Genomic DNA, 18,696 nt, shown 5'->3' on the forward strand with positions numbered 1-18,696 from the left:
AGAGACAAGAACTGGGGCCTGTGAAATCAGAGAGAGAAACCTGACAACAAAGGTTGGCAACAGTGAACTTCATCATAAAATAAAGGCACTTGACTTCCAGTTCCAGGCCACCAAGTCTAATGCAGATTCTGTCACTGATGATGATAATAATAATAGCAAATGTTTATATAATGCTTATATGTGCTGGGCACTACTCTGAGTACCTGATGCACTCAGATCTAATCCTCACAACAACCTTACAAAAAGGTACTATTATCATTACAGTCACATGTCACTTGACGACAGAAATACACTCTGAGAAATGCATCGTTAGGCAATTTCATTGTTGTGTGAACATGATAGAGTGTACTTACACAAACCTAGATGGTATAGCCTACTATAAACCTAAGCTGTATGGTAATAATCTTACGGCACCATTGTCATACATGCAATCCATTGTTGACCAAAATGTTGTTTTGCAGTACACAACTGTATTTCCGTTTTACAGATCATGACACCGCAGCAAAGTTAAACCAATTGCCCAAGATCACACAGCTAGTAAGTGGCAAAGCCATGATACTAACTCAAGCAGGCTCCAAAGTACAACCACCATTATTCTAAACTGCCTTTTGATATAAACAAAGATTCAAAATTCCATTATGAGAGTCTGAATAATGTCTACTGGCTGAAAATATCTTACCCTAATTATATACTGGAGAATGAGTCTCTGGACTGAATAAACAAGAACAGTTGATCTTTATAAGAAAAACTCAGGGTCTCTGATAGAGATCCAATTTATAAAACTTTCCTCAGACGTCAAAGTCTACAACTTCAACAGATTCTCTCAGAAAATGTTAAAAAGATAAAATAACTGATAAAAATTCTACAAGTTGTCACCTCAGTCTGCATCTGCAAGTACATTTAGTGAGAAGCTAAACCAAAGCTTTCCCTTTGTGATATGAAATCTCGTTTATCTTTCGTTCTTAAAGTATATTTATTAGAGGGAATCAGCCTACTAATAAAACTAAGCAATGTTTTAAGCAATTAAATAGACATGTATTTTGAGGGGGAAATACTGCATTATCAGATGCCCAAGAGACAGCAAATTATCCATCTAGAATGATAACCACAATGAAAAACAGTACAATTCTAATTCACACACTTTACAAGTAAAGATCTCATACTGACACATCGCCACTTCCATTATTCTAGTCTCCATGTCTCTCAGACAGATTGTGCCTCATTCTTACGTAGAAGTCCTACTCACTTCAATAGAGCTCTACCTGAATTACTGAGGGGCAGATTTATGTCCCCTAAAACTGTATTTATGCACAAAATCCAAGAACTAAAGATTAGAGACTTCATTTGATTTTTAACTGAATCAATATTTAATTTGGAAATTTAAACACTAAAATAACTATAAATATAGAGAATAAATTGCTGCAGATGGGAATGTGATAAATTCCTCATGGAACGAAAAAAATTTAGTGGAAAGCATAAAGAAACCATCTGTTTAAACACATTTAATTTACATTCACATTTAAAAGTTTAGGCCAAAAAAGGCAGCATCAAGGTATTTGAAAACTACAAAGTTATTCCAACTATAACATACTCTTACTTGAGTAAAATTCTAATGTTCAAATTAAGTTATAGTTGTAAGGAGATGTTTGGAGAAATAGCAACTTTATATAATGAAAAGAGACAGTATTTGGTTGTGCACTTTTTAATGCTTTTTATACTAAAATGTTACTTTATACTATATTCTCTTTCTTCATCCTATAGAATGGTAAATTCTGCCACTTCATTACTAAAAATTCATCTTAACCTCTTTCCAAAACACTCATGTCCTTTGGAGAGTTCTAATCATCTCACATTTGGTCACTGGTGTATTAGCTTTTCCTAGCCAAATGAGTCTAAATTATTTTTGCTTGCAGGCTTCTTTCATATATTCATTCTTTCATTCATTTTACAGATGGGGAAACTGAGGCAAAGTGAAACCAACTGCCCAAGATCACACAACTAGTAAGTGGGACACTACACGTGACAGGTACCAGGGATCCAGTAATGGACAAGAGAGGCCAGAATCTCTGCCCTCCAGGAGCTTACATTCCATGTCCCATCTACACACTACCACGACTGTCATACCAACTGCCCCTCAATTCTGCATTTCTGTAGCTGTCATGTTACACATAAATGCTAATGTCTTCAAACATTTCCCTACAAGACCTTTCCCTATTACTAAACTTACTGCTTTCCAGTTCTCACTCTCAAAGTCAGTTCAATAGCAGTTTTGCTTTTTCTGGAGAAGGCCTACCTACCTTTCCACCAGGTGCACTAGCACTGTCCTAAGACTTAAGTTTAACATAGTGACTGAATCAAATAAGATCCCTTCCCTGAGGAGTCTAGTGTCTAGAAACACAAGCGGACAAGCAAGCAGTGAAAAAATTTAGGAAGAAAGTTTGGGGCCAGACAATGGACAGCTTGTAATGCCAGATTAAGGAGTTTTCTAAGCAATGAGTAATCATCCTTAGATGTTTTTGATTCTTAAGGATTGAGTAATTGTATACAGAATGAATAGAAAGGAGAAGAAAGCGGGAGGTCTAAACAGAAGGTATGTGTTAGCACTAAAAGTAGTATTAAAAATGGGGAAAAGGGACAAATGAGAGATTTTATGGATAATTGACTGGACTTGCAAAGAGAAGGAAAAAAGTCCCTTCAGGATAGGAGATTAGAAGCTCTTAAGGGAAGGGTACTATATGAGGGGCAGAGTGTAAATATGCATTTGGTGGTAACAAGATGGTCCTTGTAAAAGGCAAAATTGCGTAGAAGATGAAAGCATGTACTCTGGAGTCAGATGGACCTGGTTAAGCCACTTACTAGTTCTACGGCCTTGGGTAGCTTACTCCTTCTAAGTCTCAAAGTCCTCATCTTCATCTGTCCACTGTGGATAACAACTGCCCTTACTGAATAGGAGGTGATGATTAAATTAATTTAAATTGCTCAGAAGGATGACTAGCTCATAGTATCCACTATATACTTCTTGGCTATAGTTACTCCTATCATCACCATCATCATCATCACCATTTTATGTAAACAGAGATAATGCTAGCATTCAATATATACGATCTGAAAACAATATTTGTGGGAAGAGGTAATTGCCTGAATTAAGGCAGTGGGCCACTAGAATGGAGAACAGGGGTCAGAGAAGAAAGGATTAAGGAGGTAGGATCTATAGGACTTAGGAGGAGAAGACAGAGGAGAGGGAGATGCCAATCACCAAATCAGTCCTACAGTAGGATAAGGAGATTATGGGGAAAGATGATGAATTCCATTCAGGAAATGTTGACTGACATATCCACAATGAGTTAAATTGCAGCACATAACCTAGGAAAGCTCATCAGAAGAGAAAAATTTGTCTAACTGCAAAATGAAAAAATGTGTACTTTGTAAAAACACAAAAACACCCCACACTGCTCTCAACAGTAGTTTTACTAAATAAACAGAAACAATACATATGTTTTTTCTTATACTTAACATTGATAATCACTAACACTACAAAATCAAGACATTCTATATAGAAAATTTCAAAGTAAACTGAAATCTTCTGAGGTTACTGTGGAGATCATAGCAGTTGCAGGAACAAAGCTTATGGAACCTAGTGAATGAAAACTTAATATACCCTTTGCAGAAAAATATGCTCTTTTCTATGAACAACTCCTCTTATCACCACAAGAGCTGGAAGATACACACACCTCCATCTTCCTGTCTCAGAAGCTTCCTCTGTCTACCATCCATACATATTTTCCAACAAAGTGCTACATGATGCCCTCAACAGTCTTATTTCCACACTCCAGTCACATTCACTTAGCACTGAATGAAAACACAATGTTCAGCAGAACACATACATGTCAAATAATACACTGGTAAGGAGAAGTACTATCTACAGTTTCAGCTGACATAATTGGTTCCTACAGGCTTTGGGAAGAATCAAAAATCTAAAAATTGTTCCTAGAATCTCTCTCCCTGAGAGGTCTTGATGAGATTTTTCACCTGCACCACTCTGCTGCAGCTTTAAAAACAAAACAGGCAAAAATATACTTCAATAATCTTAACTAGGAAATAGACCTGCCTTTGTTCTCTCACCAACTATTCAATTCTTAATCTCCAGAAAGATTCCCTGTGCTTCAGGTTTCAGATTAAATGCTGATACAGGTGGCACCATTAAGAGACAAATCAAGACTATGTAGAATCCAGATGGAGAGGTTAAAATCCTCTGGATTCCCCTTCAGTCTAACTAAACCTATAAAATCTACATTTTAATAGCTGATTTTCCGGGGATCACAAGATTTCTTTTTGCATATGCCCTTGATGGAATTAATGAGAGAAGGAGAGAAAAGCATATGCTAAATGCCTGAGGGCAACTGTGACAAAGAAAGAAACCACAGTTGATTAGCACAATTCCAGCACTCACGGCATACTGCCTGCTCTAAATATTCCAGAAAGAACATGCACCACACAATCAAATCTCTGTAACTAATGTGCTTATAGACTTTAAGAAGGTGACATTTACCAACTAAATATTGGTCAAAATAGTAGCTAACATTTAGACATCTGCTTTAAAGAGGCATCTCTTCCACCTGCTTCTAGAGGCCACAGAGATACACTCTAGTTAACATATTACTGACAGGATGATGAGAAGGCTCCTGTCAGATGCTGGCCAGCCGGGTGTTTGAGACAAAATGCACGGCCCCAGCTGACTAGTTAGAGAAAGTCTGGTGAGGTACAATTATGGAGGCATATGACAAGACTTCATGCCTGACTGATTTGAGAACCGATGACACGGCTTTAAACAGCAATCTTCCCTACCTCTGGTCACAAAACAGCAATAAGTCAACTGATATACTCTTGTAATATCATGATTTATTCCTTTGCTTTGAATACATGAGACTCTGGGATGATGTTCTGCTAGTCTACTCAAGATTCACTTGGGGCTTAAACATCTAGGGCCTGCCTACAGCATGTATAAAATCAATGTTCTTGTTCAGGATTACCAGGAATCCTTCCGTGTGTACTTGATAATGTGTATATCAATAGAATAAACACAAAACCGACTATGTCCCAATTCATTCAACTCCAAAAAATAAAAATATAATAATGGATCCTAACAAATACTATAGTTTAATATAAGGAGGAAAACTCGTTAAGATTTTTAAAAAATAACAATACTCTTGTTATTTTTGCTAATGTATCTCAAAACTAAATTTTTTTTATTTTAAAGTTTATCTCTATAAAGATAATTACAAATTATAATTTTAACTACAAACAACACCTAAAGAAAGGGACCAGCAAGTAAGTTGATTCTCTACCCGTGTGTCACCATTAAAACTCCAGAAAGCTATAAAGTTGACAAATATGATTTTAATAAAATTAATGAATATCAGGGTAAACTCAAAATTTCTAAAACTATAATAAAATTATCAATTTAAGACACTTTTAACTTATACATATTCTTACAATAATTAAAATTTTGGCTGTAGATTTAAAAAATGAAAATGGCTAAAACACAATTTCTTGCATTAAGTACATTATAGTCTTTATGGTATGTAAAATATATAAGAACGTAAAAAGCTTAAAAGCAAGTCAACTCATTGATACCTTAACTATTCCTTCCTTGGATGTTTCAGAGATCTCACTAAACTCTTTCCAAAGAATAGTTTATTTCTAATTTATGTTAAGGTACTAGTCTTTGACCTTAAATGTTACTATGCATGGAATTTATAGCAGATATATATATATATATATATTTTCAAGATAGATTCAAGCACAGCAGCTTCCCCCACATACGAAGGGTAAGGAGAACATGAGAGCGAACTTTCTTATTAGTTCTACTGGCACAGAGAGTGAAGCAAAACAAAGCTGGTGACTTAGAGGTGACGTCACCATCAAGTATTCACCGTCATAAACAATTGGTATTAAGTTTACCTCAAACATAGGAAACAACTCCCTAAATAATACTAAGCCTTTACTAAATAATTTATTTTTTAATGCAATTCAAGTTAAAGGGTAGGCATGTTAACTTTTACTCTAAACTGCAGATACAGTCTACTATAAAATTACAGCTAATAATCATTGAAGAATCATTGCATCTTATGCAGATATAATTCTAAGCACCTCATATTACATATGTGTGTGTATATATAAACTTAATCTTTACAGCAACTCTATGAGATTTAGACTATTATTCCCATTCTCCCAGTTTATGTGTGAAGAAACTGAGTCAAAGAGAAGTTATCCAGCCGTTAAAAGGTATTTATAAACTACACCAAAGAGAAACACCAATATTTTACCAAAAGAACATGCTCACATTTATTTCTAATGTCTTCCTACATAGAGCAGGTTTTACCTTCATTCACATAGCTCACTCCTGCTCCCTCTTCAGATCTCTGCTCAAGTACTACCTCATTAGAGACGCTTTCCATGACCCCATATAAAACTGAAAGCTGCCCTTCACCTTTTATCCTGCACACACACTCATATAGAAACACATATAATGTGTTTTTCAATATGTAAAATAATATATACTTTTTGGGGAAAGTGTGCATATAAATATTGTAATTCAAAATATCAAAACTGTATTTTTTCAATTGTAGAATAATGGAAATAACCCAAAATTAGAATCAGGAGACCAGTTTCACATTACCCATCTCCAATTAGTTATTTGGCTTTGGGGTGGTCATTTACCTCTCTGAAAATACCTTTCTCATTGATAAATACTAAGTAGATAACCTAGAGAAATCCTGGAACTCCTTCTACTCTAAAACACTAAAACTTCATAGAATGAGGTTTTTATTTCTACTATAGGAGAACAAAACATAAAAATATTATCTTATTTTTATCAATTAACCAAATTTGTAAGGAAGCAAATTCATGCAGCATTGAATAATGGTTTTTAATAAATACTTCATATATTACGTAAAACTATATTTAGATTTGTAGTAAAAATTTTAAAGTAAAAAATATTAAAATTTTAATGCTTAACATAGAAAAAAATTAGGAAATCTAGCAAAATATTTCTGAGTATTTTTTATGACCCCAGGAAACTCCTTCCATTCTTGCTGCCTTTACCACACTAATGAAGACCCTCCAAAAGAACATTTTAGTGAGTGGCATAAAACCTGTGATTAAAAAAAAAAATGCTACTTTGACTTTTAAGTTATCAATCTGAAGAGCTCCTCCAAATCAGAATTATTATAGAATCTACTCCCAAACCACTACTTGGCAACAAAGATGAATCTACCTATTACCAGGTTAGGATAGCAGCTATTATTATGGCCCCTTGATTTCTTTCAAGTAGCTCCAATGGAAAAAGCCACAAGTGAATAATAAAGATCTCATAATAGCTCTTAAGAATTCTTTATATGGTAGAAGGCACTAAAATGAACTCAGGAGAGTTAAAAAGAAGAAAAAAAACTGTCATCTCCTGATAAGAAAAAATAATTAACCTGGCTTAATGCATCTGAGAAGACCTTCTATAAATCAGACTTTTGTACTTCAAGAGCCAGCTTAAAACCATATATCAAAAAAGTATGTAGATATTGTCTTATAAGTACATACAGAACATTTCTAAATCTGCAGAGGTTTGTAGGTCTTTTTGTGAAATGCTCAATGCCTTCTACTTAGAAGGAGAAGTGTGAAGTACTTACAGTGCTTAATTTGCTAGAGGTAATAATGACGCGCCTTTCGTGGAGCATACTGGCATACAGCTGCAGCATATTGTTCACATCCACAGCAACAAAATATTCAGTAAGATTTCTCTGCACAAGTGAAAAATAATTGTGTAAGTTATAGCTCATGGTGATTACGAAGGAAAACATTTTGTACATTTATCAAAAAGTCTTAATGTTCAAAGGATGCTATTAATAAAAATTGTATTCATTAAAATAATTAAATTTAATACTATTCTGCTGCCACATGAAGCACACAACATTCTATTACTCTTTGAAATATAATCCTACTCCAGGAAAATGTTTCTCAGAGGGTCACATATTTCCCATTCTCCCTCCCCAGGTACTTGCAAAAGAAGTGGATTTCCTGGGCCGCAATCTGGACCTGCTGAATTGTAACCTTCAAAATATGGCCCCAAGAATCTGTTTTGTAAATAAATACTCCTGGTGAATCTTATACACACTGAACTTTGAGACCTGCTACTCCAGAAAACACATTTTGAGTCTTTTTGTTTGTCAATCACTCAGCAGGTAACATTATTGTCTGTACTATGTATAAGACACCCAAAGAATACAGTGGATTTAAAAGGCAGATCTTGGGTTCTTTATTAAGGAAAATCCCTTGTTTATATCCCACGTCAGGCATGCTTTATACTATCATAACCAAACAAATTTGGTGTTAGTCTAATTTAATTCCTTGATTTAACACTTTAAATTATTTTCCCTATATAAGAACAAAGCTGGAATAAGGTACATTAACTTCAACTTTCAGATCCTGTCCTTCTCACATATTTTTAATTTTCTGTACTCAAACTTAAGCACATCAGAAAGCAACAAAGTAATGAAGAGACTGACTAAGATATAATAAACTGAAACTGTACTACCAGGTGAACTATGACCTGCGAGGCTAAAACTTTCACTTGGGCAAGAAAGAAGAAATCCAATCATTTCTTCAATTTCCAAATGGTAGAAACTTTACCAGGAAAAACCGGTAATTACAGCAGGGCTTATAGATAGAGTCTATAAATATCAGTGAGTGACGTTGAACTTAGAGGGGAGAGACCCATTTCCTGTTTTCTCTATTTGAAACCTACCTCACTTTCCAATTCAACTTTTCATATACAATATTACTTCTATGACATTGAATATTAATTTTTTCCCTATAATCTGAAAGAAAGATAATTTCTACATGAGGAATTATTTCTCAACAAGGAATGCTTTCTTATGTTTATGTCCTTGTTTGCTTTTTTTTTTATAAACAGGATTTTGGAAACAAAATACCTTAATGGAGATGTAAAAATGTATATTCTCAACGGCAATTTTTCCTTAGAACGGTTCTTTAAAACTTTCAAAGTAATAGCATTTAAAAAAAAAAAATAAGGTTTTTTAAATCAAACTATTAGCTGTTTATTAGTAAATGTAAGAAAGGTAAATAGAGGAGAGAGTAGAAGGGAGTAACTTTGACTTTGCATTAAAAACTCTCAAGTAAAGGGACAGGATCATATAAGTCAAGGGCGTAGTCAATTAGCCTCAAGGAAAACATAACAGGGGGTACCAGGCCCACAGGGTATAGCGCACAAGACCGCAGGGCCTAGTAAGTGACCTGAGAGTTTGGATGGTCTCTCTCAGACCATATTAAGAGCAGTTTACTATAGTCTTCTCACAGGAGTTATCCGGACTCAAGTGTACTAAAAGCACCACTGACAGCCCTGGTTTGACATGAGAAAATTTACAACTGTCTCCTTGGACTTCCTTCCTTCATAACCCATGTGCTTCTGGAAACCAAACAGTAAGTTTGAAAACATTTTTGGAAGAACTGTAGCATTCTGAAGAAAATAATAAGCATTCCTGGAAATATTTTTTCCTGTTGATGTTTCCTTCACTTTTGATTAAATTATTTCTACCACTGCATTTTATCTTTCCAACAGAAGCTGAAAAAATTACATAAGGGAATATTTTCTTTTCAGACAGCACCGAAAAGCATATTTGTCACTTCTACTTACTTATGTAAAACTTTTCTACAGAATATTAATTTGTAATAACTATTAAAACACTGAAAATATTTCTAGTATGACTACAATTTAGGACTCTAAATAAAATGCAAAATTTAGCAATTTTTATAATTTCTTGCAGTACCCCTCAAGTCTTACAAAATACGTATTACTAAAATTAAAATCAGGGAACAAGTCCAGGACACCTAAGATTGAACAGAGACAGATGGAGGAATTAAAATACCACAGTCAGTTCCCTGAAGTCACTCTCTGTGAAAATACTTCCCATCGCCATATTCTTTCCCCACCAGCAGAAGTCATCTCTGGAGAGAGCGCCTCCACCTGATCCACGGGAGCTCAGGACCTAATTGAATATGTACGATCCTATGTAACTGCCCCAAATGGTACAAAGTTTTTCTCATATAATTTTCCTTACCTACAACCAGATATTTAAGAAGGGAGTAAAGTAGCAGACATATAAAGAAGAAAAAGAGACATCACTATTCTTTATTTCTTCATTATGTCTCACAAACACAGACAGTTACAATGAATTCTACTTCTCTATAGAGGAATCCTTAAACAGTGAGACCAAAATAAATAATATCCCTATAGAGGAATCCTTAAACAGTGAGACCAAAATAAATAATATCCATAACTTGACAATAAAAAACATACAAAACAGAAAACTTACACTCTCAGGTATTGTTGGGAGTCCAGTTACATCAGGGGCAATGAAGTAGGAATGCTAATCAATAGAAATAAATCACATAAGGAGAATTAAAATTTGGAAGCATTACATATAATTTGAGATAAAAATAAGAAAAAATATATCAACTAAATTAATAAATACCAAGGACTGATGAGCAGGATTTGTTGAATTTGAGAGATTCTACAATAATACTGTAATAACTTTGTACAGTGACAGATGGTAACTAGATATATTAAGATGATCATTTCATAATGTATAAATATATCAAATCACTATATTGTACACCTGAAACTAATACAATATTGTATGTCAATTATACTTCAATTAAAAAAACATTTTTAAAGATTCTTAAATTAGATAGCAGGTTTATATGAGATTTAACAATGATTTTCTCATATTAAAAATATTTAATTTTAAAATTGAAATAATTCTGGAAAAAGTTTAAGACAAAAAAGTATATTACTAAAAGGTTTATAAATATATATATACATGAAAGGTATATAAAATATATTTATTTAAACACATTTAGTTCAGGGAGACTGGGGAAAAAAAGCTTGCTTACCCAAGAATATATCAAAATCTGTTAAGATTCCTGAGTTTCTATGGTCATTCACAAAAAATTTCTCTTGAACATATCAGAAACTATATCATTTAGAAAGCAGCAATAAAATATAATTTTTAAATATTTAAAACTTCTTAAAAATTAAATTACTCATCCAAAAATATGACCTTCACTCACTACACAAATATTAATTCACTTCTATAATAGTTGAAGCAATACAACAGTTCATATATTTTTATAAAAAAGCATGTTGTGTTCATGTTTCCCATAACGTTCCCAAATTTTACCACCCAGAATCAGAGTACAACTAAATCACCAAAATTGCTTTATTTTCTGTTTATATTAATCTCCAAAATTATTTTACTATCTTAATCACATAAGGACATATTTAATACTGTCTTATAATTAAAGATTGGAAAAGAAACATTGTAGCCAATATTGAGCACAGCTGAACTCGTCAGAACAACGCTAGTTAACACAGTCATAATCTGTAATTTTCCAAGGTAGAAGAACAATATGAGATAAATCACAAGGTCTCCTGAGACTTTGTGACAAAAAATGTGACAGAAATCTCATGCTGTGAATGCACTAACATTACTACTACTGACAATGGAGAATACGCATAAATCTGGTCTCTATTAGCTACTTTTATTTGGAGGGGTTTTTAACAGTATTGTATTTTATGAAATTACGCTTTAAAAGATAGTATAAACAGAAAATATACTCCAAATGATTAATTTTCTTAGAAGAGTCAAATTAACCATTTCCCAAAGGATTGGAGTGAATCTTAAAGACATAGTGAGAGAAGTAATTATTTTCCCAATTTTACAGTGATTTTTGGAAGCCAATGTCCCTTTAACTCACCGGTGCTAGGGAGGGCTGATCTTTCAGAACTTGCTCACTGGCAATAAATATCTCTTGGTTCTTACAATATGTGAGAGAAAAAATGAATGTTTTACTTTCATGGGGGAAGTTTACACAACAATTCGTGTGTCTCTGAGACAAACCCATGAGGCCACATTATACACTGAAAATATTTGAATAACATTAATTATAAATGGTATTTTCAATGCTGACTTGCTAATTTTATGCTAGAAAAGTCTTTTTTTTTTTTTGGTGAGGAAGATTGGCCCTGAGCGAACATCTGTTGCTAATCTTCCTCTTCCCCGCCTCCCCCCAAAGCCCCAATACGTAGTTGTATATCCTAGTTGTAACTCCTTCTAGTTCTGTGTGGGATGCCACCACTGCACAGCTTGATGAGCAGTGTCTAAGTCCATGCTCAGGATCCATATCTGTGAACTCTGGGCCGCTGAAGTGGAGCTCACATTACTCAACCACTCAACCACTGGGCCGGCCCCTATGCTAGAAAAATCTTAAAGAAAGTATTTTCATTCTCAACTGAGAGTAGAGAATGCTGTTGATATTTAATAATTTTGAAATACAGTTTCAAAATAAGCATTTATGTTAGATATTAACTTTTCATAAAATCTCTGTGGTATTCTAGTGGTTATAACGTCAAGTCTTGAAAAATTCATGTGCCAGAGCATTCATGAAATGAACTTGTAAGAAAATCATAGTAGTTTCTCAAGCCTTGTCATATTTTTTTAATGGAAATTCTGCAAACAAAGTATTTCTTTCCACTTGTGAAGAAACAAAAATTCCCACAATCATCAATTTTAATCTGGTATCATAAAACTAATACCTCTAACTAGTAGTTGAAGAAGTGTGTTTTAATTCCAACTTTGCTGCTCATTAACAGCACAGAACTGGGTACATTAATTTAGTAATCTGTTGTTGAAATCAAATGAAATTACTAAATGGACTTTCACAAAGTTAAGGTAATATTTTATCAACCAGCTGGATTTACCAACACTTAAAACACTGTATTGAGAATAGGTGTACAAGATTTGAAAGCTGTCATAGACTATTGATTCAAAAGTTTACAGGAAGTAATAAGGTTTAAATTATAGCAATAACTATGATACACAGAAATAGAACACAGTCGAATTCCTTTAACAAGATTATTTCAGATAATACAAAATATCTTCGCCATATGAAATGAGACTTCAATTCATTGACAATTAACATTTGAATAGTTTTTCAGGGTATTTCTAGATATATCATTTCGGGTAATTTCCCAAACTACTTTCCCCAAAATTAACTCAATTTCTCAAATGGAGAAAAGGGATCATCAAAAGAGATTAACTTTTTTACCAATACCACACATTCAGTGAGTGCGACTTAAAACAAAATCTAGTCTTAGTATTAGGAGGCCTTTCACTTATGGTTCTTACAAATAAAGGAGAAGCATCTCAATTGTCACTATTTTTAAAATGTATTATTGTAAGATATTTATTTACTCTTGAATAAACAAGATGCTCAATTTTAAAGACAGAATATATTTTATTTATCATTAATACTCAACAATAGCTGCTTCTATTATCTTAGTATCTATATTTCCTTGACCCTTTAACAAAGAGTTAAAGTCACTTTACAGATACAACTCTTTCAAAGAAAGACGCTCATTTTCAGAAAATCCAGAGCTTTCCTTCATTCTTCTTGACATTTTTCTTTGCCCTTTCTACTTCATTGCCACTAACCACAAACCCTGCATTCTTTTGGCTTTAACGACCCACAAATCTGAGTTTCTCTTGAACCGCTCCTTTCTCTAATTCATTTACTCCATCTGCTTTTTTCTCCCATACAGTCTATTTGGGCAATTAGACCTTAACCTCTCCTCTATTCTCTCTCTATTCTATCCTTTAAATAGCTCAATTATTCCTACAACTGTCTACAGATGACTCCCATGCTTGGGTTAAAAATTCCAGGTTATCCTTAGCTTTCCAGCTCCCGATCTCCAAATAACTAATGAACATTTCCACTTGGGCGGTATGCAACAAAAGAGGATGTAGACATAAAGGTGAGGAGATCACAAGAAGAAAAGAACATTTTAAGCTGTTATAACAAGACAAAGTTTCACAAAAGCGGGAATTGAGCTAGTTCTAGACTAACGATGGAGAGTCTACAAAGAGGCTTTAGGAAAAAAGGCACGTGTACAAGTGAGAAAGCATGGTGTTCATTCAGGAAGACAAACAGAACAAGGTGACCAGACTCGAGAATCAATTTAGGGAAAAAAGGTGGGACCGAAAAATGAAAAGTTGGATTGAGGCTAAGGAGTGGGTGGTCCTGAAAGCCTGGCCAAAAGTTTGCACAAATCCTATAGAAAACAGCGAGCTATTAAAGGTTTTCCACAGGGGACTTTACACAGTGAAGGAAGTTTAATCTGACAGTGTTTTGCAGAAAAGACTGGAAGGGAGACTCTGGACCAAGAACTCTTTGAAGCGCTGAGCACCTGAACTAGGGTGATGACAGCAGGAACATAAAGACCAGAATAATGTAAGAGAACACTATTATTAAATGAAATCACGGGGAGAAATTTAGGCAAGAAGAAAGTTATTACTAAAGAAAAAATATAATAACAACAATTTCCTTATCTTGCAAAACAGCAGAAGACCTATTAACACTCTTACATACATTTCAAGTTATTTTTTCTTTCAGTTTCTCTTGCATCATTATATATTTCTGTTCTTTATTGGGAACTTACTACAAATTTTAACATTCTATTTGGAATGCCAAATTAGTGAAGAATACTAATGAAAATATCCATATTTTATCATTAACTTTGAATCTTTACAAAACCACCCAAAATACTAGTGTGTTTTTAGCTATAAATGGCATAGTTCATTAAAAGTTTCAATAGTAAATAATCTATATCCCCACCGGCTTACTGTTTTGACAAACTTCAGTCATATTTCCAGTGTTTGTTGATTTTACCAGAAGATGTATTGAAATATAGGAAAAAGAAGAAGAAACTTTACACCCAGAATTTTTATCATATACTTAGTTATATGCTACATGTTATATTTTCAATTCTTATTATGTACTGTTTTCATTTTATGAGGGGTATTTGGGGGGAGGTGTTTGTGTGTGTGTCTGTTTCATTACTATGGATAGATTTCAGCTGAAAATCAATGTTCCTCACAATCAAAATATTCTCACAGATCTGAAGTTTTCTTGGGAGCAGAGGTGACTCAGAGTTCCTTGGAGGTGCATGTGTTCTTAAATGAAAATGGCTACAGTTCCAAAAATTCAATTCCTGACTGAATACTTACCACACTCAAATTGACAGGAGTGTTTGCCTTTGGTACTGGGTGGTTATAGAGTGATTTGAGAGTTTCATTCAAATCATTTTCCTAGAGTAAAAAAAAAAGTACATCTTATAAATCAAATATATACTAAGCAAATACAACTAAAACTATTTGATAAAATCATGCACTGTGCCTTTTCACATTAGACATGTTTTACGTAACTGCTTTCCACAGGAATGTGTCAAATAGCTGAAAATGCAATATTTAAATCTAAGAAATACGGAAAGGAAATTCAAATCTCTTTATCCAGAAAGAATAATAGCATTATTTCCATTCAGTATAAATACGTATTTTGCAAAATTTAATTACTATAAAATGCATTGATATCTATAGAAGGAAATCATTTAAATCATTAAATGCAAGAAGAACAAGGGGATTGAATAAAAATAGTAATACAACTTTTTATCAGTTCACTGAATGCTTTGGTTGTCCATTTTAATTTTAAAATCTCAATCTTAATTTTTAAGGAATAGATACAATTTAAGTAAGATCATTGTACTAAGATGTAACATAGAGGTTATTCTGAATATTTCTTTTCTAAGCAGCTACTGGTCACTACTTGATCCATAATAAATGAGATTAAATAAAATACATAACACATCTATTTTACAGGATTTGTACAATAATAATGTACCTGGATATGCACACTCACATTTCTGAATTACACATACAAATCCAGTAATAAAATATGAAGGTAGCTTTATATATATATATAGTTAATTTTATTCTCTCTTAAAATATTTATATTAGGAGAATAAACCAAAGGAAAGAGAAATTATTAAGGAAATAATTTTAAGAGATTTGGATATGAGACACCTGATTTCTCACAATTTCTCTGATAACTTGACTATCAAAACTGAACAATTCAGGGGCCAGCCCCATGGTTGAGCGGTTAAGTTCTCGAGCTCCGGGGCCGGCCCCGTGGCCAAGTGGTTAAGTTCGCACGCTCCGCTGCAGGCGGTTCAGTGTTTCGTTGGTTCGAATCCTGGGCGCGGACATGGCACTGCTCATCAAACAACGCTGAGGCAGCATCCCACATGCCACAACTAGAAGGACCCACAACGAAGAATATACAACTATGTACTGGGGGCTTTGGAGAGAAAAAGGAAAAAAATAAAATCTTTAAAACAAAAAAAAGTTCTCGAGCTCCACTCCAGTGGCCCAGGGTTTCGCTGGTTCGGATCCTGGGTGCAGACATGGCACCGCTCATCAGGCCACACTGAGGTGGCGTCCCACATAGCACAACCCAAAGGACCTACAACTAGAACACACAACTATGCACCAGGGGGACACTGGGGAGAAGAAGCAGCAGCTAAAAAAAAGATTGGCAACAGATATTAGCTAGCTCAGGTGCCAAGCTTAAATCTTGGGTGCACACTTACAAAAGTGTGCACTCAAGACTGCCTATTTGAAATTCTCTTTAGAATGACCTAAAAAGAAAGACTTTAAAGAATTTATCTCAACCATTTAAACAATGAAATATACCACAGGATATTCCAGATGATATTGATGCTCTGTCTATACAAAATTCCTATGGCTACATAAATTTTTTAAAAGTCTAGCTTTTAAAAATCCTTTGTACTTGCCTGATGTTGATCAGGTAAGGATAACCTGAATTATAAAACCTAAATAGCAATCTAAATAACCTGTGGCACTGGAATGAAAATGAAAAGAAAAAAAAATATTACAATTATGGATTTACTTCTGGTTATTTAATTAATACCATGAACTTATAATATTTTTTCTCTAATTAAGAACACAAATATAGTCTCCCTTATTTCCTCTTCTCTGAAAATCAAAATCATATTGATTTGGCCATAGTATTTTCTTTTATATATTCCAGTATTACTGAGGTCTTTGGGAGAATATGAAATATAATGGGTACATAAGTATTAATTTATCAATAAGACTCTCTAAAGGAAAAGTATTCAAACTTTAGACAAGTAATACAAGTAATGTTAGTTTCACATGTACAACTCACAAAAACAAAGAACGAGAAATTATCATGAAGTAGAATTCTGGTTTTTAGTTTTCAATGATTAAATACTTTTACTTCCAGGTATTTTCTTACGAAAATGAATGACTATATAGCTTCAACATAAAATTGTTCAAGTGTAAAATGACGTTCTAATGAATATTTCACAGAATTAATCACATCAAGTGTAGAGAAAGAAACATTTACATACACACGTACACATACATTGAGAAACACCTGGACTTTTGACAAACACTAAAAACTTGATATTATGTTCTAACAATAAAATTTGATTGCCAAATTAGGAGACGGCTCACTAGAGGAGTAAAAGGAATGTCTTCATTTATTAATAATACATCTAAATTCTATTTAATAAAAACTATCTGGAGCATTATTTGTGCTGAACTTAGGTTTGTTTTTTAAAGATATTTATCTTGAATCTTAAAAAATGAGTGTTCTACCAGTAATCCTAAGTGACTGACCTATAATCTTGAAAGACAACTATGTAGAGTTATGTTCTGGGAAATTTAAGTAGCTCAAAATAATTGGATGGTACACTATATGTAGGAAAGTGGGAATAGACTAGCCAGGAATGAATGAGGAAGTCAGATCATGAAGCTTCTTATATGACAGGATGCACACAAGTTTAGATTTTATTGTTAAGAAAAAAAAAGGGAGCTAGTAAGAGGATTGTAGGCAGTGGAATGATGTAATCAGGTTTCAGAGAGATCATTCTTAACGATAAAATCATGCTGGTACTAACAGCTAAGAGTGTGTATGAAATGCCCATAAATAATGTATAGAGGGAAGAGAAAAGAAAACTAAGAACATAACATTAGAACACCAAAGTTTTAGGTGTAGATAAGTGAAAAAGGTCAAAGAAAGACTGAGGATATAGCTGAAAGCAAAAGACACTGTCAAGACAACCAAGAAAAATACAATCTCAAGAGTGAGGGAGTATCAAATGGGAATTTAAACAGATAGCCGTAGGATGAAAAATATATCATGAATTTGAAAATTAGAAAGCAACAACAGATTTTTAAAAAAACCTTTCATTTGAATTAAATTGCTTGCATTAAATAGCACAGCTAATATCTTAGTAAATTAGTCCTTGTTAAAAACACCAAAGAATGATTAAGGGGAAAAAGTTACAAATTATCATCCCAGAGAAGTTCATTAATTCAAAAGCAAAGTACAGTTTTTGTTTTGTTTTATTTTTAAGAAAAAAAGATAAAGACCTAAATGTAAGAGCTAAAACTATAAAATTCTTTGGAAAAAAAAACAGAAAAAGCTTCATAACATTGGATTTGGAAATTATTTCTTGACATGACACCAAAAGCACAAGCACCAAAAGAAAAAACAGATAAATTGGATTTCATCAAAATTAAAAACTTTTGTGCATCAAAGGACACTATCAACAAAGTAAAAGGGCAAGCCACAAAATGGGAGAAAATATTTGCAAATCATACATCTGATAAGGGATTAATAGCTGAATATATAAAGAACTCTTACTACTCAACAAAAATAAAATATGATTAAGAAATGGGC

General features: G+C 33.5%; 1 protein-coding gene across 11 annotated transcripts in view; it reads right to left on the reverse strand.

The window, feature by feature from the left end:
- The window catches only part of DENND1B (DENN domain containing 1B), a 243,962-nt gene that overhangs the window by 100,170 nt on the left and 125,096 nt on the right, over positions 1-18,696 (reverse strand). For 6 of the 11 annotated variants that reach the window (XM_070255834.1, XM_070255837.1, XM_070255838.1 and 3 more), the window contains exons 7-10: positions 15,138-15,218; positions 11,830-11,889; positions 10,386-10,439; positions 7,683-7,793 (exon numbers count right to left, since the gene is read on the reverse strand). In XM_070255834.1, the coding sequence (XP_070111935.1) occupies positions 7,683-7,793; positions 10,386-10,439; positions 11,830-11,889; positions 15,138-15,218 (306 nt within the window). The remainder of the gene's footprint in view (positions 1-7,682; positions 7,794-10,385; positions 10,440-11,829; positions 11,890-15,137; positions 15,219-18,696) is intronic. The other 5 variants (XM_070255835.1, XM_070255841.1, XM_023632503.2 and 2 more) reach the window with 1 other exon arrangement.

This window comes from Equus caballus, chromosome 30 (genome assembly GCF_041296265.1).
Source record: "Equus caballus isolate H_3958 breed thoroughbred chromosome 30, TB-T2T, whole genome shotgun sequence".
NCBI classification, from domain to species: Eukaryota; Metazoa; Chordata; class Mammalia; order Perissodactyla; family Equidae; genus Equus; species Equus caballus.